Below are 27364 nucleotides of genomic sequence, written 5' to 3' on the forward strand. Positions count from 1 at the left end.
CTAATTATCATTCACCTAATCTGTTCATTCGAAATATAGAATTCTAAACGATAATAAATCTGGTGATCTAAAGCAGTAGAGGTGCAGCATATTTTAATGTTATAAAAAATGCAATATCAGCATTAATCATCCTTAATAATGTTGGTAGCTATGTAAAACACAAATATATGTAATATACAAATAAAAAAATATTAATTATAATTAACTATTAAAAAAAAAAAAAAATACAATTATTTAAAAAGGGGTTCATTATTACCTGGTTACAATGTTTTTTTTTATTTCACCTTTATTGCCTTGTATAAGTTACATTATTGGATATTCCAGTTGCTTTGAAGACTGCAGTAGTCTCTTGAAGCTACCAGCATTTGGGTAGGCAGAAACAACCGGTATATTCAGAGAATTTCCTCACCACGATGATTTAATCCACCTTATTGAGACAAATCAGAAATCTTCTGTTTTAGACTCTTAACTTTCATATTGTTACGCCGGTAAGAGTAGCGCCAGCTATCGCCGAATAGCCCAACGGATATCGAAGGTACTAGTAAAATCGGGAAGTACAGCGCCATCTACTGTCAGATAGCAGAAACACATCAAAGCTACTTTACTTGCCCAGAATGTACTCGATAAATCTAGGGATCTCGTACCGACTATAAAAGCGTTGCAGAGATGCACACAGTCAAAGCTCACTGAGTTTCTCGCCGGATCTTCTCAGTGGGTCGCGTTTCCGATCCGGTGGTAGATTCTGCGAAGCACTGCTCTTGCTAGGGTCAGTGTTAGCAACTCTCCGGTTGAGCCCCGCGAGCTCACCTACTAAAGTTAGGGTGAATCTGAAATAGCCTCTCAAGGCTATCAGCATAGGTAGGAAAAGAAAAAAAAAAAAAAAAAAAAAAAAAAAAAAAAAAAAAAAAAAAAAAAAAAAAACAGTCAGCAATCCCGATTCTGCAGGATACCCGTCGGAGCACCATGTTTTCTGAGGAACGTGGATCTCCACGATGACCTGGAGCTCGACTCTGTCAGTAAATATCTACAGTCGGCATCGTTGCGCCACTTCGAGAAGGCGGCACGACATGAGAACCCTCTTGTCGTGGCCGCTGGAAACTACATACCCGATCCTGTAGACCAAATGGTAAACCGTCGACGTCGCCGAAAGCACGTCATTACGGATCCTCCTGATCCATTAACGGTGCTTTTTGGCACCATAACCACCGGTCACCGTCCTCGTCGAACCCGTCGCTTGCGACGAAGGGCTCGACGAGCGAATTAACACATAGACACAGCTCACTGAGTTTCTCGCCGGATCTTCTCAGTGGGTCGCGTTTCCGATGGGGTGGTAGATTCTGCGAAGCACTGCTCTTGTTACGGTCAATGTTAGCAACACTCCGGTTTGAGCCCCGTAAGCTCACCTACACACGTTGGGTGAAGCTGAAATAGCCTATCAAGGCTATCAGCATAGGTATAAAAAAAATACAGTCCGTTAGTAATCGAAACTACTGGAAGCGAAACAGCAAACGGATCACCTGAAGCGAACTTCTACTTTTAACAACTGCCCAATTCATATACCTTGTGCCTATGCTAGCGCCATTCTGGAGGATTTTTGAACTGTTATTTAGTGCTGAAAATGGGACACTTCTTCAAGCTTCTCCCATTTGAGACGGTCCTCCTTACCTTAACACCGGTCACTCACATGCGCACGAATACGCAAACCCGCAAGTGTAGGACGACATTTGCGAATGATTATGCAAAGTTTTCGCTACATTCGTGGTTTTCCAAGCTGTGTCGGTTTTTTAACAGACATCAAAGCGCGCGAACCGCGAACCTTCGCGTAGTCTCCCACACATGCGTTTGCCCAGTTGCGCCGACGATTGCGAAGGTAACGGACGTATCGCCATTTTCATAGTTCGTGTAGTATATATACTGTGTAGCGTATCTTCATCAAAAGAAATCCCATAAAAACAGCATGGCTGTTAATGATGTCTGGGAAAGAATTCAAAACTCTTTTTCTCTTCAATGTTCTATTGACGATTTAAAAAGGAGGAGAAATTCGTGAGACATTCGTAAACAAGTGTACGAGGAAGCGCAAACGGGTTCGCAAATTGAGTAACGAACCAATTTGCACAGCCACATTAAGTTTGCGAATGAATGTTTGACGGCCCTTCACATGCGCGCAAACATTCGTACAATGTACGAATATTTGCGCGCATGTCAGTGGCCAGCATTACCCTCCACAATACTTAAGTACTTTTTTATAGGATTTTATGACCTGGTAACTAAGACCTTTAAGTCATGTTTTACTTTAATTTATATTCTTATTTTTATGAAAAATGATAATTAATTTAAGACATTAATCAACTGTGATGAAATTAAATGAAATGAGATGAGATGAAATATAATCTCAGTAAAATAGTGGTCATTTACTGAGATTTTTTCCCGGGATCCGAGAAGTTATATCCAGAGGCTTTGTTTAATTTTCCCACATTTAGGCACTTTCACAGATATTTAGCAGTTAATAAACCACCGTTATTACACATTTAAACCTGAAGAAACACTAAATAGACAAAATAAAACAAGTTATCACAACTTAACTCCTCGCGTTCAGGCCAAAAAATCCCATACATATGTACCAAATAGTACCAATTATCTGTTGCATAGATTATACACTTAATATTTGAGAGTCTGTTGTTTGTGATGTACACTCATAGTACTTAGATCAAAATTATTTTAAAGGTGTAAAATTTAGTTGAAGAAACGTGAAATGTGAGTGCAATTGCTACGTCCTCCATTTATTGTTATTTATTACAATATCCAAGAATATTCTTTGAACATCCAAGACGTATGTAACAATCGACTTTCTTTGTCGTCGCCATTTTGTTTTTGTAAGAAATAGTGGCCGTAACTAAGATTTTCACACAAGAATCTATAAGGGGAATAAGAACTTCTCACAGGAACGTAATTGCCTGCAGGAATACCTTGCAGTAGTTGGTTTATTTGTTTAGCTGTTAAGGATGTCTGGCAATAATGCTAAGGAGCCTCCACTGCAAACAATGACTGGTTTACCTCCAAATCATAATCCATGGATGTATGGTGTTTTTCATCATCCATATAACAATTACCATGGTGGAATGTATGCACCTTATTATAATCAATATTTTAATCATGCTGGTAATAATAATGCCTATAACCACCATCATCAATACAACAACGAGTCTGAATTTGGTATGAATCAAGCTTCAAATCCACCACCTTTACTCAGAGCCCCACGCCCGGGCGTAAACCGCCCTTTCCCAAATCAGAACCCTATCAAGTTCAATCTCAATAATGTAAGAAAAGCTGCTCCTTTATCTCAGAGTGAAAATCCTCTCTTGACAAACCCAACTGAGCCTAAAGTTAAACGGAAAAAGTTTGACAACGAATATGAAGATAACACAATTTCGCAGTCAAATCTACCTCCTTTGCCTGATTATCCACCACCATTGCCCCCTCTTCCTCCTCCAGATCTTCCCAAACCTCCTCCACCTCCAATTGATGTTCCTCTGCCGCCTCCAATGAAAGTTGAGAATATACCTGAACCTCCGGAAGAGCCAAAAGGTCTCCCGCTGGAGAATACTTTTGTCAAACCAGATACATCAAGTGAAAGTTTTAAGACAGAAACAGTATTTCCATCTTCAACAGGAGCATGGCCTGAAAGCTTGGAGAGATATATCAAAAAGTGTTATGAAAAGTGTAAGAGTAAGTTTGATAGAGATCAAGTTGATATATGCTTAAAAGGACGAATTACTGCTGCTGCAAATAAAGATGAAATATGGACTAGGAATTGGGATATAGAACCAATACCAAGTGTCCACAGTGAGCGTAATAATTTGTCTGTTAAACCAGTTCGGGGTGCATTAAGCTTATATCAAAAGTGTGAAAAATTTAATGAAGTGATTAAAAGTAGGTCTAACTTAGTTAATCATAGCTTTAGTGGAATTAAAAATAATCAAAGGAAAAAAAAACTACGCTCGAGGAGCAGGTCAAAATCTAGGAGTCCTAGAAAAAGGTTAAGGTGAGTAAGAATTCTAAGACCTTAAATAATGTGCAATGCCAAAGTGATAGTTGATTTAATCTTGCTTTGTTCCAGTGCGTCATCTTGTTCGAGTGATGAAATTGAAGAGAAAAAACCTCCAAAAGGTAAGGGGAGGCAAAAAGTTAAGGATAGGTTGTCGTTAGTTTCAAATAAAAAATCAGAAAAATTTAGCAAAAATAAAAAGAAACAGTGTAATCAGTTTGTTGTTGAAGATGCTCAGGGTAATGCTGAAAAACTTCAAAAAAGAGCTGAAAGATTTGCAGGTTCAAGTAATGTACCCTCCATAGCAAGTTCACTACAAGTAAATAGCAAAAGAGTAGAACTTACTTCTAAAAAATCAATAATCCAAGACAATGAAGGTGATTATGAAGTAAATGATATGCACATAGTGGGTACATGTCTAGATATAGAAAAGTCATTCTTGAGACTAACTAAAGCACCTGAAGCATGTGAAGTTCGCCCTGTGTCAGTTTTAAATAAGTCCCTCAAGAATGTCAAAGAAAAATGGATAGAGCGCCAAGATTATAGATATGCTTGTGATCAACTCAAATCCATCAGGCAAGATCTAACTGTAAGTAAAAAAAATTAAATTTTTTTTTGCAAAACTGTATTATGGATCTAATTGATGTTAAGCAATCTATAGATTTTCATCACAGTTGTTCAACTAATGGGCTAATGTATAACACTCATTGTGAGATTTCTTTATTATTCCTTTTATATATCCATGTAAAATTATAATAAACTTAATTTCAAGTTTAGTGTATAATAACTGTTAAATATGTAATCTAATGTATGTGAGTCAACAAAGGCACTATGTTTAAAATATTCTATAATACAACTATAGTGATAGTAACATGTTTCAGGTGCAAGGGGTAAGAGATAGTTTCACTGTAGAAGTATATGAAACACATGCTCGCATTGCCTTGGAAAAAGGTGACCATGAGGAATTCAATCAGTGTCAAACTCAACTTAAAATGTTGTACAGTGAATTGCCACACTGTAGATCAAATTTAGCAGAATTTACAGCATACAGGATATTGTACTACATTTTTACAAAGAATACATTAGGTTAGTATTATGTTTTTCTGGTGCTTCTTAAACCAAATATCCAAAGCAGCATCTAAGTAATTTTGTTCAGTCTGATAAAGGAAAGTCATATTTTATTTTTTATCTATTTCAGATTTAACAACCATATTTCAGTTTCTATCTAAAGAAGACAGGGAAAATAATTGTATAAAACATGCATTACAAACTAGATGTGCCTGGGCAACTGGAAACTTACACAAGTTTTTCTTGCTCTACAAAACTGCCCCACTAATGGCTGGATACCTCATGGACTGGTTTGTGGAGAGGGAGCGAAAACAATACCTCAAATACATCATAAAGTCGTATGTCTTTTTCTTAGTTTATTTTTTATTAGTTTACTTAACAGTGGAAATAGACACTTTTGACCAACACTTGAAACTGGGTGTCCACTCTATTTCCAGTCTAATTAGACTAATTATTAATTAGTAATGCTCACTACAAAATATATTATAAAAGAAATGGCTCAACATGAAAATCTAGTATTTTAAAAAAAACACATGTGCATAATTTGCTTTGCATCTAAAATGCATTTTTTTCAAAGTCAACCTGTAACTGTACTTCTTTATTCTTATCAACCCTAGCAAATAAATTAAAGATTGATCAAGATAAAAAAATATAGCATGGTTTAAAACCTATTGCCGCCAAGTCATATTTTCAGGGTAAGGGGGTACATTATCCATTATCACATTACTACAATGACTAACATCATGTTAAAAAGTAGATACCAGCTTTGTTTATGTAGGCTTGTTGTGTAGGTTTTAATATATTCACTTTCACTTTCATTTCGAGACTGGCTCCTCTGCAAGATCTACCCCAGTTACAAATAATAACTCTATAGTATTTTCTATGGTTTTTGTGTATTCTATAGTAATAAGCGTCATATCAAACATACAATAGTTCCCACAATATTCAAATCTTTACAAGTAACAATGTAGTCCTTTGTTACCATGAAAACTGGAAAATCCATATTCGAAACATCAGAAATTGTAAAGTGAAAATAATAAACAGTCAAAATAATTTTGATTAAATTAATTTATTGAGAATAAATTATAATATTTTTTGGCAAGTCATTGTCTTAATGTAATGCCAGAGGCAATTCCAATAAAAAGTACCTGAAGAATCTCCAAAATTTAATAATGTGAAAAGTTGTTAGTATGCATTAAATTCTCAAAACTAAATAGTATTGCTTCCATAGGATACATATCCAATAGAGAATGAAAATGATTTCTTTTTTATAAAACGAAATTTGGAAACATGAGAACATCATTTCCGTAAACAGTTATATTTTCGAAATAGTATCAGTGCAGTAAGTAGTCTCTGACTGGAAAGGCAATTAGTATTTTTTTATGCATTTTGTACAAATAGTTGACTAAAATATCAGACGATTTGCGAAAAACATTAGGGGATGTCTTAATACTGAAATAAGACAATAATTAACAGAATATTGAATGAGATGTGTATACTGATGAAGTATATGAATGAGTGAATGAATGAGATGTAAAATAAAAAAAAAGAAATTTGTTCTATATTTTATTATTTATTGATGACTGTATATGTACTCAGTACATATTTGTATTCATGGTAAAGTAAAATTTAAAATAATTAAATTAAAATATATTTTTCTACAATTCAGCCACTAGGCTACTAAATTATAATGATTGTCATGAACTATTACATATTGTAAGGGATCTCAAGAAACCATTCCTGAAGTCAAAACGGGAACAAACACGTAGGCTTAGCAAAAAATTTCTTTTATTATTAAAAAAAAAACCGCTGTAAGACCATTTCGGTGAGACAAATAATTTAATGACAGTTGATTCTTAAATGTGTTTTAATTTCTTACAATTTGTAAAACAACTCAAAATTTTACACAGATATTTTTTTTATTTTATCTCACCAAGAATAACCAGCTGTAGCACCTGACTACATTTTCGAATATGGTTTCAAAGCACCCTGTATTTATATTAGAATTAAAAAAAAACGCGACATTCAACAAACCCAGGATTTTCTCCTGTTTTCTTTTCTGTGTAATAGAAATATAGATTTCTAATGCCAAAGATTGAGAAAACAACCTTACTCACTATCCTGGTGTTTTAAGTGTTTACTGATACATATAGTGTAGGGTTCTCGGAGCTACTTTTACTATAATAACTTTAATACAGTTAATGTTTCTGTCTGGGAATTAAGACTCACAGTACAGTAGTCACTAGATTAGCTAATTTAGGTTAAACTTAACATTTGTTCCAATGATAATGTGTTGCCAGCCTTGCTGGCTATGTTTTAATAATCCCATTTTAATATGTGCAGCTACAGACAGACCGTTCCTGTGGAATTCATCGCTCGAGAGTTGGCATTCGAGTCGAGTTCTAAGGCACTTGAATTTTTAAACCAATTTCCTCTATCATATGCTGGTTGTAATCGGACACAAATAGATTGCAAAACTAGCGCCACTGCTGTTACAAGTATATAACATTTTCTGTTAGATAGCATATTGCTTTGTGTAATGACACAGCCGCAAGACAGATACAACATTGGAGTCTCCATCTACGGGCCATATACTTCTTATTTTAGTTTTATCAGCTTCATTAGGAGGTGGCACCAGATGATACAAGTACCAAACACACAAGTTACTACAACATGAGATGAAGCTTGGGACATCAAGATGCAAGAGTGGAATTTGGAAGAAGTTCAGTTTTTAAACCATAAAATTATGGTCCTCTTACACATTTCAAAGGTTTTATGTACTCTTTGTATATATAATATAGATATGTTTTCTAAGACTTAATTTCTCAAATATTTTAAAAATAATCTAATTTATTGATAGTAAAATAATTCAAAATGCGCCTGAACAAGTAATAATAAATGATTTATGTTTATAATGGTTTTTTTTTTAAAGATAAATTTCTAGACCTCAGATGTATTCAAATGGCTACAAGAAAAGCTGTCTTGGAATATCGTACATTTTTAATGTCCGCTGTCATGCCGTATTTTTACTTCCAATACACCATGTGTACAGACAGACATGTTACGGGAGCCCATAGACATCTACAACTTAAATGCCGTCCCTACCTTGAGAGCAATTCTCCAATTTTTTCACCATAGCCACAATGTAGATGTTCCATACTTTGGTCTTTGATAAATTTTTTACTACGTTAATATAAATACCATACATGACTCGTAACTTCATTGATATTACTTAATTATCAGAGAAAATATCAAAACAATAAATAACCACACTAACTACAATAAATAATTATCAATCTAAAAACCAAAGTTTTCGTACTATGGAAAATAAGTTGTCCCACTGAAACCGCGGTGATTTTGAACTCATTTATTTCGTTAAAGTATAAGAAACTGAATTTAAGCTATAGTCTTAAAACACTACTTAGAGTATTTGAATACATGTTTTATTTAATTTAAAATGAAATACGCCGTAAGTTAATCAGTTTTCGGAAAATAATATTATCCCATAAAAATTCCAAAGTGGAATTCCGATTTTGTTACCGATTTTTGCGTCGAAAGATTTTTTAAACTAGTAATTTAGTTGGTGTTTTTTCTTTTGGCAACACTATTGACGACATTTCACATCGCCATTTTGTTATAAATGTCATGTCGGTGTCGACAGGACAGTGTTTAATCTATAGTGTCGACATTAGTCGACAACAGCCGCGACTTAACATTGTGCCCTGCACTGCGGGGAATTCGATCCGGATTTTGTTACCCTGTGTGTAGTTAAGTTTAAGATACCTAGTATTCTTGTTAAAATTGATAAATAGTTAATTTTATGAACTACAATTTGATGTAAAATACTATTTTAACTGTTGAATTTTAAAGAATATGTATTGTCGATGCTCGGACATGGACGATCGCGCGGCGCGGGCGCCGGGAGGAGGACAGCGGCGCGAGGTCGCGGTTTTACACCTTCTTCGACAGTATTCGACACTTCGAGCAGCAACGTCACCCGCGGCACTTGCTTAATACTCTTTTATAAATTAACCAAATATTACACCTATCGTATTAATACAGTCCACTCTTTTATTTTATAACACCGGTCTACCCCAGAGCAGTCGAGAACATGACGTATTTTATTGAAACTCTGTACCCGTCCTTTGTTTACTTCTGTTTCTGTTACTTTCCCGTGGTAACGTATAAGCAGAACGAGGAGTAACAAAAAAGAATTTTTTAAAGCTAAGTACACATCTCACATAATTGCTATACTAGTATATAATGAAGACACAACTGATTAATTAGAGGGTATAAGTTTTTATTTGTTTCCTCAAAGAAAGTTTTATTTTTGGAATAATATTCGCAATATTTTTTTTATTTATGTTTTGACTTTTACTTATTATGTGTGTCATAGTGTAAAGCTAGCCTTACATTTCCAACTTTGTTACCCAAGCTCCTTGTTTTGTTACTGTCCCAAAATTATGCTGATAATTATTTTTCTTTAAATTGAAACGCTATAATCATGTAAAACAACTTCATGATAAATATTATTAAATTATCATTATAAATAGGAAATATAGCATCCTTCTTTTTCTATCTTATAGGAAAACTAAAAATTTTGATTAGAAAGTGTTTAAATGGTAACAAAAAAAATTCAGTACTGATAAAATGATTTCGCCCTTAACTAATATTTTACAGGTTTTTTGTATAAAAACTACCAGCTGTTGGGTACGCAGCACATCACACGTGTCAATAAGGCGAGTGACGTCAACCCGTGTTGAACGGGTTTATCAATCTTATAAGATTTCTTGAAATCCTATAAGACGCCGGATGCCCGTCTCGTGGCGATTATTCGTGTCGATCTGAAGCAGTCAATGTAGGGTCCTAAGGTGTACGATAACGTACAAGCTCAAACAAAAAAACAATCGGAAATTCAGAATCTGTCTAGATTTAGCTTACTGTATTTAACATAGTATGTCCTAAATATACATATTATATTTTAAGTAGATTTTTAAAACGACGGTCAAACATTTTGGGTAATGCTCTTAAGTTATGAGTTCTAAGGTCTCAGTTTTTACAGTACAACGGCTGCCCCATCCTTCAAACCGAAATTCATTACTGCTTAATTACCCTAAAATAAGCAGGGTGGTGGTACCTACCCGTGCAGTCTCACAAGACGTCTGACCATCTCAATTGATTAATGTCTCAAATGAATCAATTACATTTCACTTCGCTCCCAGAATATACAAACAAAAGGTTAAGCTGTATAATACTGTGTGTGATACCTTCGCCTTTTCACTTGGAAAAATGGAATACCACTACTGTCAATTATCTAAAGTTGTCATGGAAAAAAAAAATTTAAAGAGATTTTATGACCTGGTAACTAAGACCCTTAAGTCGTCTCATTTTAATTTATGTTCTTATTTTTATGAAAAATGATAATATGGAGTGAAATGAAATGAAATGAAGACAACTGATTTGTGACATTAATCAACTGGGATGAAACTAAACAAGATGCGATGAGATGATATGGGATGAAATATAATCTCAGTAAAATGGTGGTCATTTACTGAGATTTTTTCAGTGGACTTTTTGGAGGATCCCGAGAAGTTACGTCCAGCGGCCTTGTTTCATTTTCCCACATTTGTGCACTTTCACAGATATTAAACAGTTAATAAACCACCGTTATTACACATTTAAACCCGAAGAAACACTAAATTGACAAATTAAAGCAAATCACACAAACTTCACTCCTCACGTTCCCGCCAAAAAGTCCTGTCATGGAAAAATTATTAACATGGGTATAGATAATACACCTAATATTTAGGGTCATCGGTACATATTAAACTAATTATATATTAAGTGTATAATCTATGGTTGTGAGGTATTACACCGGTCACTCACATTCGCACTAGTACGCAAACCCGCATGTGTAGGACGACATTTGCAAATGATTTTGCAAAGTTTTCGCTGCAATCGTGGTTTTCCAAGCTGTGTCGGTTTTTTTAACAGACATCAAAGCGCGCGAACCGCGATCCTTCGCGTAATCTCCCACACATTCGTGTGACCAGTTGCGCCCAGGATTGCGAAGGCAACGGACGTTTCGCTATTTTCATAGATCGTGCCGTCTACTGTGTAGCGTATCGTCATCAAAAGAAATCCCATAAAAACAGCATGGCTGTTATGCCGGCCACTCACATGCGCGCAAATATTCATACATTGTACGAATGTTTGCGCGCATGTGAGTGGCCGGCATTAGATTAGTAATAAAAAACAATAGGTAGGTCTCTCTTTTCTCTAATTATTTAATGGGAAAAAGCGCGGGAAACGTTCGAACTTGGCGGGCGCGGTTTTTAATTTTTTTTTAAATTAAATTGTAGATTTATTGTAATTAGTAATCAGAATAGTTCTAAGTTGTGAATTTTAGATTAGTGTTATTCCTATATTTATTATTTGTCTTTTCTACGTAGGGTAAGTTTTTTCTGAATACTTTTCTCTCTCTCCAGCTCAAATCCCATGTATCACGGAGATATATGCTAGGTAAAGCATTCAGGTCGTGTCCGAAAATCGTGTATGGGTATAAATCGCCACTCACAGTTGCCTCGTTTGCCAAACTGTCAGCTCTCACATTTCCTATGATGCCACAGTGGCTAGGTATCCAGCAGAAAGTGACTGTGTAGTTGTATAATTGGCAATGCAACAACTTTTTCTTACATTCAAATGTTATGTGGAAGAAAAGATTCAGTTTTAAGGAAAAAATTTCTAAGCTTTGTAAAGAACTAAGTGAATCTGTAAATATAACACTTTTATTGAGTTTAAAAATTATAACGTATTCTATTGCTTTCAGAAGACCGAAGCATTCTCCCGTAAATATAGATGTTTCTGGTGGTAATTTTATTTTTTGGACTATATTATCTTTTAAACAGTAAAATTCAAAATGACATTTTGACGCCAACTGTTGCACCCGGAATTCGGTGAAATCCATAGACCTATATGAAATCAACAGTCCGAGTAAAACCGAGATCCAGATCTAAAAAACCTGATTTTCTCTAAATCTAACATGAATTTTGTGCGAGAGAGAAGATCCATTCAATTAGGTTAATACAGTTTTAAATGTCTACGTGTCTCGTAGTCCAAAAAATAAAATTACCACCAGAAACATCTATATTTACGGGAGAATGCTTCGGTCTTCTGAAAGCAATAGAATATGTTATAATTTTTAAACTCAATAAAAGTGTTATATTTACAGATTCACTTAGTTCTTTACAATGCTTAGAAAAATTTTCCTTAAAACTGAATCCTTTCTTCCACATAACATTTGAATGTAAGAGAAAGTTGTTGCATTGCCAATTAAACAACTACACAGTCACTTTCTGCTGGATACCTAGCCACTGTGGCATCATAGGAAATGCGAGAGCTGACAGTTTGGCAAACGAGGCAACTGTGATTGGCGATTTATACCCATACACGATTTTCGGACACGACCTGAATGCTTTACCTAGCATATATCTCCGTGATACATGGGATTTGAGCTGGAGAGAGAGCAGTCAGGTCAAGGGTCACTTCCTCTACGCTATACAACCTTTAATCCCAAGAAAACCATGGTTTGCCAAACTATGTTTTAATAAAACTGCCACTTCGTCTTTAATCCGCATGCGTCTTGGACATATTTGCCTTCCGGTACATCTGCATAAACTTGGCATAGTATCTAGTGCTGCCTGTGAATGTGGTGAGAGTTATTACGATATGAATCATGTTTTCTTTTCCTGTCCTTTATATGACCACTCTTTCCTATACGAATCTCTAATATCTATCTCTATTCCTCTTCCTTCTAATATTTACTTACTTCTTAGAGATAATAGACCCTGTGTATATAGTGCATTAAATAAATTTATTATAAATAACAAGATTAAATTGTAATTTAATATTATTTGTTTTCTTTTGTTATATATATTTTTTAGATATGAAATTATTCTGATTTGTTTTTGTATAATTCCCGGTACGATTTAATTATTTTAATTCGCGTTATACGTTTCCCTCGCTTTGTTGACAAAATGTAAAATACTTGACACTGGCCAAATGCACGAATGGTGCCGAGCCAAAATTAAGAAGAAGAAGAAGAATTACCGTCAAATGGGGTAAATAGGGACAAAATCGAACTTCAGATTGAATTTTAACATAGTTCCAATTAAATAGTCAATGCTCAACCAAAGAAATAAGTTGAGTCTTGAACGTACCTAGGTGATAAAAACCGTTACATTATTTTAATTATTCATTTTAAAGAAATAATCGGTAAAATAATGGCCGTCCCAATTTACCCAGCGTCCGGGGTAAATTGACACGGGTAAGGGTTAAATTGGGATATTTGTAAGGGTTGTCAGCTCGCAGTACTGCGATATATAGGTAGGTGCCATATAATTATTTATATGGACCGAAATGATGAATACAATCCATAATTTAAGCACAATACACAACATAGTGTAAATTAAGCTGGTTTCTATTCCGAAGCGATGTGACGTGAATGATAATCAACAATACAATGATCAGAAAAAGTATGTGCATGTTATATTTTAGAAAATTATTATTTAATTTCCTTAAAAATCACAACTCTGAAACAAAATCATAAAATAGAATAAAAAATAGAAAACAAAAGGACTGGAAATGCAATAATACAATTTTATTAATCAACATTTTCAAAATAATCTTTGAGCAAGAGTAAGATATCAGGTGAATAAGATAAAAAAGCAGATTTATCTGATTACTGCCTATAATAACAAAAATAAAAGAAATTCTTTCTCAGCTAAATAACTAAACTCAATTAATTCACTCACTCATAATTGGATATCTCGGATTTTTTATTAATGTTACACTTAAAATCTGAGGCCTGTTTTTATTTGTGTGTGCGTTGTGAATGTTAACAAAATCAAGATTCGACGCGTGAATAGATTCTGAAATAACAAAAGTTTTGATTCGTTTGAGTTCTTTTAACTTTTAATTTTTTTTATTGCTATAAAGAACATACGACCGGGCAGATATTACAAGGTAAATGTCGCGAAAAAAAAGTAATTATATATATACTTTTCTTTTACCTATAATACTTACATAAACTAACTGATAAACACATTAACCTTCTTTACATCACGCAATTAAGTGATAGTATAGGCTAAAAAATTTATTATAAGATATCAGTGACAACCCTAACAAGCCATCCCTATTTTGTCTTTTGGCGTTCCAATTTTGTGTTTTCTCGTCCCAATTTTTTCCAGTCTCGTTCCAAATTACCCTACTTACGTTCCAATTTTCCCCAAAAAGAAAGGAAAAAATATACATTTTTTATTTTGTCGAAATATTGTATTTAAAATAAGAATATTGCAACTTAGAGTTTGTTGTGGTATTTCCAGGTGTATTAAAAACTTATATAAACTGTGATCTTATTAAAAAAACAACGATAATATTACTTTTTTTAAAAGTTTTGTAAGCTGTTTTAAAACGCACTTTTCAACCACTATTTTCAATTTAATTTGACGAATTTTTGGGACCAACTTAACTCATATTTAGTACTTCCATAGTTAGCTTGGTTTTTCTTCTATACATTGATAAATATTAACATAAACAAAATTAGGTAGACTCCGTGCTACAGGTACTTTGAGAATCTTCCGCAGGTTTGTCCCAATTTACCCCAGGATCCCAATTTACCCCATGTCATGGTACCTAATGTCATTTTAGCCATAAAGAATTCACTTAGAATTAATTTAATTACGCGGTACCCTATTAATTTTACATGAAATGTAATCATTGCTTATCACTATCATTATAATATACACCAAGTCGATTATTGCATCGCATGTGCGGGGTAACAACAGTAGTCACTGATTATTAAATTTAAATAGTAATACCACAGACGTAAACTGTGACTCTGAATTCGGAATTATTCATAATTCATACTATGATTTATCTTGTAATGTTCAGTTTTTAAAATGGATCTACTAAAAACACCGTCTGTTCAGTCATTGTTAGATTCTGACTTAGAATCCGTAGAAAGCCTTCAATATCTAGATATAGAAGAGGTGAGTTTTTATAGTAACTTAATAAAATTTGCAGATTCAGCAATTATTTAATCAAAATATATTATGTATTTTGTATTACTCGAAATGCATTCAGAATGCTAATGAATAAAATATTAATATTCTTCTATCTTTATTGTAGCAAAAGAATACATGTCATTTAGTAGAGACAACTAAAATAAAAATAAAATGGGCGGATTGAACTTAAACTAAGTGGCTATAGTGGCTCTGTAATTTGAACAAGTACTTTTACTCTTGTTCTGCTGGTTACAACAAACAACTGATAGGCTAAGATATGATTGAGACTTAGATCTTGTGTACACATCCTTACAGATCCCTCAGTCCAATAACTCTTACATTAGACCCCTTCAGCTCTAATACTAGAAGTAGGCTTAGGGACTCTGGTAAACATACCCATACATCACCCCACTGAGTTTCTCGCTGGATCTTTTCAGCGGATTGTGATTCCGATCCAGTATTAGATTCAGTCACCAAGCAGCTGCTCTGGAGTTATTAGGTCCACATTGAAGGTGCTGGGGCAGCTGTTAGCTAATCCTTTCCTTCCTGGCTGATCCTTTGCTCTCCCACCTACCCTGGTGAAACTGAAAAAGCCTCCAGCCCAGTAGTACACTTCAACTCCAAATTATTATTAATATTAATAATATAATATTATTTATCCTTCCAAATTATGTTAAGTTTTAAGACAACTGTGTGATGCCTATTTTTACAAAATGTAATAGAAAATTTGATGAATGAGAGAACCCACATCAGTTTGCAACTGCCTTGTAACTGAATTGTATGGCGAAATATTGTATAATTTGTTAATCCAACAATGCTTGGAGGCAAGCTATGTTTCCAATTAAGTGGCACAATGTTCAGCTTCAGTAATGTTTGAGTTTGAACACAGTAATGGATGAATACAAGTGACAGATGTAAATATAAGGAATGATTGTTTATTATTTTAGCTAGATGAAATAGAATATGCTCTCCCTGCCATTGATGCACCAACACTAGCTGAAGTCTTGTGTGTGTCAGAAGAAGAAGAAATTAAAAATGTACAAAATAAAGAAGAACCAGTTTCTTGTTCACCACTACAGATTGATTTTTTACAAGCAGTCTCCCAACAACTTATACAAGCACAGGTACTACAAAGTATATAAAGCTTGCACACACTACAAAAATTAATTATCATATTTTGTTTTACATTAATGTAACAGTTTTGTTGCTTGGTTACAGGAGAGGTCTTCAACAGGATTTGCTACTGTCTTAAGTACTGGCACAGAGGGAAAACTAACTGTAGGAACAGCTCATGGTCATCTCCTTTCTTTCTATGAACAAACTTTAAGATGGGTGTGTGATCAGAATACAGACGTTGGTGCAGTTTCTTGTTTATCCTACAACAAGGATAGTACACGGCTTCTTGCTGGATATGCAAGAGGTCTCATATGTCAATATGAGAGTATTAAAGGAACAGTACTAAGGCGTTTAACTCTGGGTGGTGAATTATGGGGTATTTTAAGAGTAACATGGGCAGGTACTTCAGGGCTTGCGCTTGATACAGGTGGATCAGTTTGGTTGATCAAATTCTCAAGACCGTTAGGAGTTCGTTCAGCACGTACTTCTTGCTTATTTTCTGGTGCTAGAGGAGAAGTCGTTGCCATGTCAGCACGTGATGCGCGTATATTAGCACTCGCAACACTTTCACGTGTAATAATTGTAGCGGGTGGTTGCGCCGCAGGGGTGAAACTGAGTGGTCCTCCTGATACTCTTCCTGTTATAGAATGGTCTGAGACAGATAAACGAATATTGATCTGCGCCCGCGCTAATACTTTACAATGGCTATCAGTTCACATTACAGGGTCGTCTATATCATTACGACCGCTACACCGGGCTGAGCTAAAAATGCCGCCTTTATGGCTCGGATGGTTGGGAGGAAATCTGGCAATTCTAGATTCGGATGAGAAATTACGAATTTGGGGAGATGAATACGATAAACCATTAGATTTATCTTACATTGAACCTGTTTATGCTTCAGCATTTTTTAAAGTAAGTCTAACTAAGTCATATTCTGATCTGATCTAATGAAATCTAATGAGTACTGAAGAACTGTGGAAAGGCCTGTGATAAGTCTTCATGGGTTGGTACCATCTTACAATCACAATCCCCAAGTAACTCGGGCTGGTATTATATATCATAAATTAGTTGGCTTTGTGATTACTATGGTCTATGATAACATCACCTTGCTTACTCATCTACACAAAAGAAGTTTGTCACTTATCTTTTAATTTTGATACCGTAGGGTCATTGGACAGACGGACGTGTTTCCAGAGCATTGTGTACAGCTGGCGTCAATGCTCTGGGAGGAGCATCCATCGCAAATGGTACACTATCTTTATTAGGCCGAAAAGGTGTGGTGCGGGTCAAACCACGCGATCTTCTAGCGAGAGTACAAGCATTTCTGACGTCTGGCCGCTATTTACAAGGGCTGCGGCTGTTATGTGGTACACAAGGAGCGGAAGCTACAGCGATAGCTTCTCAATTTATTGACAATATATGCGCCAGACCCCATATATTAGGCAATAAACACATTGCCGACCAAACAGTCAAAATATGCCTGAAATTCGGATTAAAGTGAGTAATTATGTCTATCTAGAAGTACGTAATATTTTTTTATTGCTTAGATGAGAGTACGAGCTCACAGCTTACCGGAGCCCATAGATATCAACTATGTAAATACTGCCTCCCATCATGAGCTGCCCACTCTCCAAACCGAAACCAATTGCAGCTTCTTGGCTAAAATTGTCAAGGTGTCGGTACCTACCCGTGCGGGCCCACAACACGCCCTACCACCAATAAAAATGATTAATCATTATTACTTTTATTTATTGGTGGGTGTGCCTTGAGCCCGCTCACATTAAAATTATTGCACTACCTATTTCAGTCCTAAAACAATCATACTCTTCGTTTTGGAGGGTAAAATTACATTTTATATTATCATTTTCCTTTGTTTGATATCATGAAAGTTATTTGCATTTATCCCACTTTCATCAGTTCGATTTCGTCATTGCGATTTTTCGTAAATTTAAGTGTTAAATTTAATTCAACGATCTAGCACTGTTTTGTGTTTCCAGCGAGGAATTATGGGGAAAACTGTGGGAGCAATGTTCTAGCGAAAAAGAATTCGTTGAAGCGCTAGGGGACGCAATAGTGCGCGATGAATTATCTGTCGCACCACCTTCACCAGATTGCACACAGGTACACGCTAACCTACAGCAATTAATTAAAAAACTCGCCAAATTAATATTTTTATAACAAACATACTTGATAAAAAAATATTTTATTCCTGTTAAAGAATTAAGATTAATGAGGGTAGATAGTTAGCGGTAATAACAGTTTGGATGTTGTCCTTAACCTTACAATCTGGTGAAATGTCGGATCTGACTGGGACATAAATCAAAAGAGTTATTATTAGTGTGATTCCTAGGCACTGATTGAGCGTCTGGCGGAGTTTGAGCCAGAATTAGTAGAGAGAGTTCTGGCTTCTCTCCCCCTCACGTCTCTGGACCCGCATCGTGCGAGCGTATTCACACGGGAGAAAGGTCTTTGGCGCGGTGTAGGTGCGGTCGCCGCGGCTTTGGGTGAGATCTGTGTGCCTACAATGCGTCACGCAAAATGATATTTCGACCATCTTCTGTCTATTTGAATAAACAATAAAGTTATCGGGTGATTTACAGAAAAATTGACCCCGTGACGATCAGGAAATATAATTTTGGGATTTAATGAAACTTCTTAAATTTACTCTGGTATCAAATAATATGTAATTAACTAGCTAAATATGCTATTTAAATTAAAATTTAAACATAACTATGAGGAATATTCAAGTTTTTCGAGTCATTTTTTTTTAAAAACACATTAAATTGTGGAGAAATCAATAATAAATTACAGTTTCCGAAGCGAAGCGAGGGCGGGTCGCTAGTTACTGATAAAGAAGTGTACCGCGTCGCAGGTGGTTGTGCGGGCGCGATGCGGGAGCTGTGCGCGCACACGCGGCGCTCGTGCGGCGCGCGCTGCGAGTGTGCGGGCGCGGCGCTGCTGGTGACGGCGGCCGACGCGCTGGCGGGCCGGGCGGCCGGCGGCCGGGACCTCCCGTCCCATGCGCGCCCTTCAGCAAGACACGACGCTCTACACGCGCTGCTCTCCGACGAGGTTTACCAATTTCTATCTCTGATCTCTACAAACAATAACCGTTTTCATATACCCTTATTTAACGAACGAAGCGGTGCCTTCCCTGTACGTGCCGCAGAACGCGCGCGCCCACTTCACACAATTTTGTTGGCGCGTCCATTACCAAGAATTCGGCTCGAATCTTGCTAAAAGGCTTATTACATTTGGCTGAATTTAGTCGACTGAATTCAGAAGCAAATTTAGAAGCTTCTGATTACACTGTTCTAAATTCAATTACTGAATCAATTGTCAGTTTAAACGCGACGAAGTAAGACGTGTCGTGTGCGTAAGAGGATGACCCCAGTATTGTCTACACAACAACAAAATTTTTGCTTTTTTTGTTTTATTTTGTTTATAGTTTTTGTGTCAATTTCTCAAAATAAAAAAAAATTAGAACACGAATATCGGTGAAGAAATATTTATTGCTGTGCGGAATGTTAGCAAATATGAACATTATGAGTGATTTAGAACCAACAGACTTCAAAAATTATCTATAAATGGATTCGATCTCGTTTGACCTAATATTAAATCTTGTGACACCGTTTATTCAAAAGCAGGATACTATCCTACGATAGTCTATTATATAACTATTACATATTTAATGCTACGATAGTATAAGTCTAAAAGAAAGCTTGGTTGTAACATTTCTTGCAACAGGAAATTCGTATCAAGATTTAAAATTTAGTTCTTCAATATCTCAACCCCTGATGACAAAAACTATCCCTGAAACATGTCGGGCTATTTATAAATGTCTGGCACATTAAATAAAGACGACCGAAATTAATACTTTTTATTCGGAAGCAAAAAACAAACTAAAACGTCCTTACGCACGGAGAGCTATGGGAGGACTGAATGAAACCATTCAGTAACTAAATGCGATTACACCTTCCTAAATGCGTTTCTAATTAGGCTTCTAAATGAATCAGTCAGTCAGAAACCATCCTTGCTACTGAATTCAGTAGACTAACTTACTTAATGCTATTACACTTGACTGAATTCAGCCAAGTGTAATAGCCTATAACGAGGATTCTTGAAATTACACGCGGCAGTGGATTGTTTGTGATGGCCGCGCGTTTTTTTTAATAACGGAGGCTATATTAATACATGAATAAACCTACCATAAAATAACAACAATTTCTATAACTTTTCTTTTGGGCTTTGTCCTTATATATATTTTGGGTTCAGCCATTGCGCTTTATACTTGCAATAATTGTTGATACTATCTATACATTTGAAGACCTTGTTAATTTGAAAAACCGCATTGAAAAATAAGTTGTTCCAATTCATCGCAAGTAATAAACCGCTTACGACAAAGTTCTACGAATCAAGTGAACAATGGCGAATATATAAACATACATATGCACACTTACAAAACCCCTTTGGTTCCCGTCAAGAAACCGACATGGCGCCGATAACAGGTAAATCGATTATAAAATCGAATTCATGCCCATTTTTCTATATCCATGCTCTTATATAAATGACGATTAGGAAAATACGCACTTAACACGTCAACGAACGATCTCCATAATAATACGAATAATATCGTACAATATTTTAAAAATTAAAACCCACTATGTATTATACAATTTTCAATTTTAAGTTTGCAGCTCGACGAATAAAACAAAAATTGGACGTATTTGTTAGTCGTATTGTCTCGTAACGGAGCTTTGATATGGCACGCTGTGCGTTGAAGAATTAATCTTTGGGACCCACGCTAAATGCAAATTTACATAGAAATCACCGTTTTTTTATGATCATTTCATATTTTCTTTTTGGGCAAAAAAATGAATATTTGTGTATTAGGTATGATTAATAATACGAATTGCGGACCTTTAATTTTAAATTGAAACTGTAACTTACAATTAGTACTTTAACGTACGTATTTTCCAAATTGATGTTCTCATTAAATTTTACTATTGAATAGTTGAGTCCCGCGATGTTACCCGCGGTTATTGTCGTATCGCGGGTGACGCCGCGAGGCGAAGCTAGTCTAAAAAAAGTAGCCAAAGTTATTCCTTGTATCATCAGCTATCTGTCAGTGAAAGTTCCGTCAAAATCGGTCCAGCCGTTCCAGAGATTAGCCGGAACAAACAGACAGACAGACAAAAATTGTAAAAAATGTTATTTTGATGTATGTACCGTATATATATTCATATGCATGTAGTAAAAAGCGGTTATTTCAATATTACAAACACAGACACTCCAATTTTATTGTATATGTATAGATGCTATTTGTGGGATTTCTCCAGGGTGGTGAGGGAGGTCGGTCCCCGCTGCGCGTGCTGACGGAGCACGACGGGAGCGCGGCGGTGCGGTTGTTGGAGCAGAGCGCTCGCGACCCTCCCTTCGCCGGACCCCTCGCCAAACAAAACCGGCTGCGGGTCGCAAGACATCTCCTCGCCTTTGCCAAAGATTTACCGGTAATCTTTTATTCCCACCTAATTTACACAAGCAAGTGACTCCTCGAATACAAAACTCAACAGAACATCAACAAAAAATTATATTCTTCTGTATTGTTACTGATTTTTAAGTTGTATCGTTAGAGAAGAGGGCGTTACCCAATTGCTAAGGTTTTTTAAGCTATTGCATAGCTTCTATCGCGGGGCTTGAGCGCGGCGACTGAATCAAGAAATTCCGTAACGAAAATAACCTGACACCCCCACTACGCCTACTATGTAGCTCGCGTTCAACACATTCACACGTTGCGCTTGTGTATTGTTCGTGAATAAGCACGCGGCGTGACGTCGTACTGCCGCATGCACATCATGAAAAGTCTGCCCATCTCTCCCTGGCGCGGTCTAGGTCATTAGTGTGAAGGGGACAGTTAATGTTTATAAATATAGTGTGGTCTTATTTTACTGTTGTTTTAATATTAAATTATTATTGTCGATTTATAATTGCATAAGTTGATAAAAAATGCTATGCAATAGCTTTACCGCGGTAGTCTCTGAATGGCACACGTGTTTTATATTTTTTATAGTGCATTTTAAAAAAATTAAATAACAGGTTTCTAAAAGTAACAGAATGTTGACTTAATGTAAGTTTTCCTTGAATTAGTTCCTCCATTTAGGTGGGACAGTCATTATATTATAGAATTGTGAATTATACCTGTCTTGAGGTGGGCGGCGGTTTTTACGTTGTTCTTATTTATGTAAATTAGTGGCCGCTCAACATAAGGTCGATTGTGTTTTAGCTCGTTAACCTGTCTAAACAATAAAAAAAAAACTTTTTTATGTTTCAGCATCCAGATGATAGAACGGAAATTTTAGAATTTTTAACCGGTCAATTAAATTCCGGGGCCCTTCCGAACGACCCCGAGGTGTTAAAGGAGTTGGAGGAAGTGGCGCGCGCCACGCGGGGGGAGCGCGCCGACCGCGCCTGGCTCGCCCTGCTGCAGCGCGCGCCCCCGCGCCGCCCCGCGCTCCACGACCGCCCGCGCATACTCTGCCGCCTCGATGTACTACAAGCACAACACCAAACCGTCCTCCCTTTATTTTTTAAAATAGAAGATCCCTCGGATGTTGACATTGATGAACTTTATGAATACCTGAGATGTCGCGTTAGCGCGGGGCCGGAAGCAAAAGAGCAGATCGAACCGTATCTATCAAGACTGATCGTACTAAGACCGCGGGCGGCCGCCGCCTTGTTTGGTGAGATTTTCGAGAATTCGATCGCAACCGTTCTTGCTTCACTGGCGAACGTCGAAGCCGTAGAATTTGCTGAGTCTCTAAAAACATGTGGCCATCTCAAAGGCGATGCCGCCGCCGTACACGTTCGAAACTTGTGCATTCTTCGTCCTGACCACGTCCAGAATTTTTTACGGGAAAACGTCGGCATAGTCAGACCTGAAGAAGCCCTTTCGATTGTGCGGGAACTCGGACCAGAAGATGCGGTACCTCACTGTTTAGAGGCGGCCGGAGACCCAAGTGCCGCGCTCGACGTCCTGCTGCGCCTGGCCGCCTTCACCGACGATAGAATCTTGGCAACGCGTTACGCACTCGAAGCCGGTGACTTGTGCACCCGCGTCACGCCGACCGTTCCTCCGGCCGTGGCCACGGACATGTGGGCCCGGTTACTGAAAAACGCAAAGTTCGCGCCTCCCGCTCTCATTTTAGAGGCGGTCGCACATTTACCCGTCGACGCAGCCGTCGATAAAACTTGCGAATCATCAGAAGTAGCTTTGGCGATTCTGGCCTGCGCTGCCAGCAGACGAAGCGGGTGGGCATGTGCGGCAAGGATAATGGGCAGAGAGGCTCACGAAGCACTAGCTCTAGCGCTGAGAAAGGCGGGTCGTGGCCGGGCTGTGCGCGGGCGGTGCGTGCGGTGCGGCGCGCAGCTGTCGCGTGACGCGGCGGTGCTGGCGACGCACTGCGGCCGCGCCTGCCACGCGACGTGCGGCGCCGAGCCTCGCTGCGGTTGGTGCGGCGCCCGCGCGTCCGACGATGTATTCTCCTTCAACACGCGTTCCCCACGTCGCCCGGCATCGCCAGCAACAGAATTTACTTTATTATTGGTCGCTCCGCCGAGACCGGACTTAGAAGGCTCAGTGTGATCAGATGACATCGGACAGCTATAGGATAACTGATGTTTCGAGTTAATAAATGATTAAAAAGTATCAAATGTAACTACGTAATACTTTCAAGTACGATAATGGTAACGATATTAACGTCATAGTCAAATAAAAATATGTTTTCGAAGCATATAATATATTTTCGCTCGTTTATTTATCATACGGCTGTTTCATCTCGAAGCTTGAAATCTTAATCAATACTTATGTGACCAGTATTTTCGCGAGAGCGTAAGGTCGTGCGGTACTAAGCCAGTGCATGGCACATTTCGCTATTTTTCGCCTAGGGAGAACTGGCACTGTACCGACCATCCGCCAGTTGCCGGATCCGGACGATAACGAGCCCTTCGTCGCAAGCGACGGGTTCGACGAGAACGATGACCGGTGCTTGAGGTACCTAAAAGCACCGTTAGTGGACCGGGAGGATCCGGAATGACGTGTTTTGGGTGACGTCGATTGCTTTACATTCTGTACGCAGGATCGGGAATGATACGTAGGTATCGGTCATGCGTTAAAGGAAATCGCAGAAAGCTGGGCACTTAGTTATTTTTTAACAGCAAGTCATACCTGCATTCCTAACGAGTTTCTGAGAGAGTGCTCGTGGTTGCCTAATGACGAAAGCTGCTTAAGGTCATTCCTGGGTGCAAATTTTAAAAAATTAAGAAAATTCTATGACCAAGTCTAATTGTGTAACTAATTAGGTAATAAATAACGTGTAACATAAAATGTATGAAAACACAACTCCTAATATTTACCTGTTGTTATTTGTTTTCAAATCTATTGGCATTATATTAATTGTAATTGAAAATTATAATTTGTTTTATTTCAAATTCAACACCCACTTCAATTAGCCTAAGAATATGCAGAATAAACACGTTTTGTCTTTTGATTTTTTATATCAAAATTTGCAATTCATTTTTCAAATTTTAATATTTTAGAATTTGAAACAGGTTTATTAATCCCAAAACTGAAAAAAGTATTCTGCTTAGACAAGCTAAGGCTGGTCCTAAGGGACCTCTTTGACATGTAACAATAACACGACAATACTACTACGACAATAACAAATCGGATAGTAGCTGTGCTTGCTAATTAAAAGCCACCTCTAATTACCGAATAAGAATTTCTAGATTCATGAGCTGCCTTTTTTATTTGTTTCTCCAGGCCTCTTTCAGTAACGGGAGTCTGAACACAGAAATGTTCAAAGTTGATTATTTCGAAAGTGTAAAGTCAAGATGGTTCTCGGTGATTTTTCTCTCAGTCGAATCGGTGCCAATCAGAACGGCTGGACGGATTTGGCTAATTTTGGTTTTGAATTATTTGTGGAAGTCCAGAGAAGGTTTAAAAGGTAGATAAATATGAAAATACTCGGAATTAAATAAAAATAACAATTTTGTTTTTTCCTTTGATGTGTCCCCCGTCGGACGGATTCCTTTTGTTTGTTTTAAGTTTATTTTTTGTACAAAGGTTTAGGTCTTTTATTTATTGAGGCACTACGAAGTCTGCCGGGTCAGCTAGTCATTAATAAATGTTGTACTCAGGTCAAAAGTCAACGGTGGTAAATTAGATATTTACACAGAAAAGAGGGCAATCGAAAAAAATCTCAACTTTTAAGCTGAAAAATATAATCGTGTATTCATTTGTAATTTTGTACAGGTTATGATGATTTGGATTGCCAAAATTCTCGAGCCGCCCATTGTTGGTCTCGATCTCTATTACTTTAACTTGAATTAGTAAATTATCTTAACTTTGTCTTATCATATACTAGCTTTTGACCGCGACTTCGTCCGCGTGGAATAGTTCACAAATAATGCTTTATTTTAGAACAAATTTGGTTAGCATAAAAAACGCTATAGTGAGCCAACCTTTACATATAGACATATGCTGTCGCGGGCTTTTTTTAGATCTTTTAAAGGGGAACAATTCTGTCATACATTATTTTAGTGAAACTTTAACCGTTTCTGGAGCGCACGCAGCGGATGCTCTCACAAGGGAAAAAACTCCGATTTTGAAACATTCTTTATTGGTGCTCCGCTTGTATTGGTCTTGGCGTGATGTTATATAACCTTCCTCAATAAATGGGCCATCTAACACTGAAATAATTTTTCAAATCGGACCAGTAGTTCCTGCGATTACGGCGTTCAAACAAACAAACTCTTCAGCTTTATAATATTAGTATAGATCTATAATGAATAGATGAAATAGCAAATTAACAGGAGAGGGTGTCATGCCGGCACTGCCGGTTAAATACTTCTACTTTAACGGGTAAATTGCTTCATGCATTTCAGATTAAACAACAATGGATTTATTACAATTTATTTTCTATATATAATATCTAGGTACGGTAAAGTTTTACTTAAAACGAATAATATTTTTGTCATATACTTCGAGTTCGCCCTTGACGAATAACCCATGCGACATAGGGCGTTTTCGCCAGTTAAAACATAAAATTTAGATTAAAATTTAGAAGTGAGAATTATTTGAGTTTGTTATTATCTCAACATTACAAAATTATTTAAATGCACCGCGCAATGTATATAAAAAAAATGCGGAAAAATGCATTATATTAATTACTAAAAATATATTATTGGTGTGTGTAAGAACGGATATACTTTTTCATGCAACAATTGTAAACAATTTCTCTGCAGAGTTTAACTTAACTTTTTTTGTTGCTACATGAAACGTCTCGGCTTTTTTAAGCATCAACTTGTATACGTTGCGAGTTCGGGTTCTCTACAAATTAATTGTAACATTAGAAATGATAATATGCGAATATGTTCATATATTATGCGACACGCCTAATCCCATTGAGTAAGTAAGTATCAATTCGCCGATCTTTATTTTTTTTAAAGCTGAGTATACACTACGCCTTGTTGGTCTCATGAAAAATCTTCAGCGTGTTCAAAATACAATAGGTAATACAAAAAATTTACACTTCAGTTACAATTCTTATTCAGAGTGCTCATTGTATGTATGGTGAATAGGGTATAAGAGCCGAAAAGGGAAATTGCTTTTTTTAACGAAAGTAAGCAATATAATTCATTTGCTAATCTAATGGCTTTTGTTTTAGCCAGTTCATATTTTGTGAATCTGAAATGTTAGACGAAGGTAGCTGGTGAAGGTCCGCCTGTATGGCAAAGAACCACAAAGGACAATGCCCATTTTCTATTGGCGTTTGGGCCCCTAAAAAAGTTGTCGTGTGATCATGGTTTTAACTTAATTTGACAGACAAAGAAATATTGTTTCATATTCAGAAAACGATTTTTATATTCTCACCATGGTTTAAGAGAAATCTGTTTTTTCTGCAGCTAAAATTAAGTTGTTCATTGTTTTCTTCGAAATCAATAATTGCTCTCATCATTATTTACAGTATTAAATAAGTTAATTGTGGTTAATGTTGCTAGAAACAAGCCCTTA

General features: G+C 36.7%; 2 protein-coding genes across 2 annotated transcripts; both read left to right on the forward strand.

Moving 5' to 3' along the window:
• The first annotated feature begins 2608 nt into the window (after positions 1-2608).
• LOC114243562 (leukocyte receptor cluster member 8) lies at positions 2609-8028 on the forward strand. The gene is made up of 5 exons (XM_028175093.2): positions 2609-4042; positions 4118-4634; positions 4927-5131; positions 5244-5451; positions 7457-8028. The coding sequence occupies exons 1-5, from the start codon at positions 3003-3005 to the stop codon at positions 7617-7619; spliced, it is 2133 nt and encodes a 710-aa protein (XP_028030894.2). The 5' UTR covers positions 2609-3002; the 3' UTR covers positions 7620-8028.
• A 6780-nt stretch (positions 8029-14808) lies between these two features.
• Positions 14809-24764, forward strand: Vps8 (vacuolar protein sorting 8). The gene is made up of 9 exons (XM_028175141.2): positions 14809-15162; positions 16125-16301; positions 16396-17205; positions 17459-17790; positions 18291-18414; positions 18644-18797; positions 19166-19365; positions 21633-21803; positions 22625-24764. The coding sequence occupies exons 1-9, from the start codon at positions 15073-15075 to the stop codon at positions 23933-23935; spliced, it is 3369 nt and encodes a 1122-aa protein (XP_028030942.2). The 5' UTR covers positions 14809-15072; the 3' UTR covers positions 23936-24764.
• The last annotated feature ends 2600 nt before the right edge of the window (positions 24765-27364 follow it).

This window comes from Bombyx mandarina, chromosome 11, assembly GCF_030267445.1.
Source record: "Bombyx mandarina strain Sakado chromosome 11, ASM3026744v2".
Classification (NCBI taxonomy): domain Eukaryota; kingdom Metazoa; phylum Arthropoda; class Insecta; order Lepidoptera; family Bombycidae; genus Bombyx; species Bombyx mandarina.

What these genes read in the sequence shown, in the direction of transcription:
- Vps8 (XM_028175141.2), top strand. Translation starts at nt 15,073, where the DNA reads ATGGATCTACTAAAAACACCGTCTGTTCAGTCATTGTTAGATTCTGAC. An exon ending in AATATCTAGATATAGAAGAG is followed by an intron (nt 15,163 to 16,124) that starts GTGAGTTTTTAT and finishes TTATTATTTTAG; the next exon opens with CTAGATGAAATAGAATATGC. An exon ending in CCTTTGCCAAAGATTTACCG is followed by an intron (nt 21,804 to 22,624) that starts GTAATCTTTTAT and finishes TTTATGTTTCAG; the next exon opens with CATCCAGATGATAGAACGGA.
- LOC114243562 (XM_028175093.2), top strand. Translation starts at nt 3,003, where the DNA reads ATGTCTGGCAATAATGCTAAGGAGCCTCCACTGCAAACAATGACTGGT. An exon ending in CCATCAGGCAAGATCTAACT is followed by an intron (nt 4,635 to 4,926) that starts GTAAGTAAAAAA and finishes AACATGTTTCAG; the next exon opens with GTGCAAGGGGTAAGAGATAG. An exon ending in CTCAAATACATCATAAAGTC is followed by an intron (nt 5,452 to 7,456) that starts GTATGTCTTTTT and finishes TAATATGTGCAG; the next exon opens with CTACAGACAGACCGTTCCTG.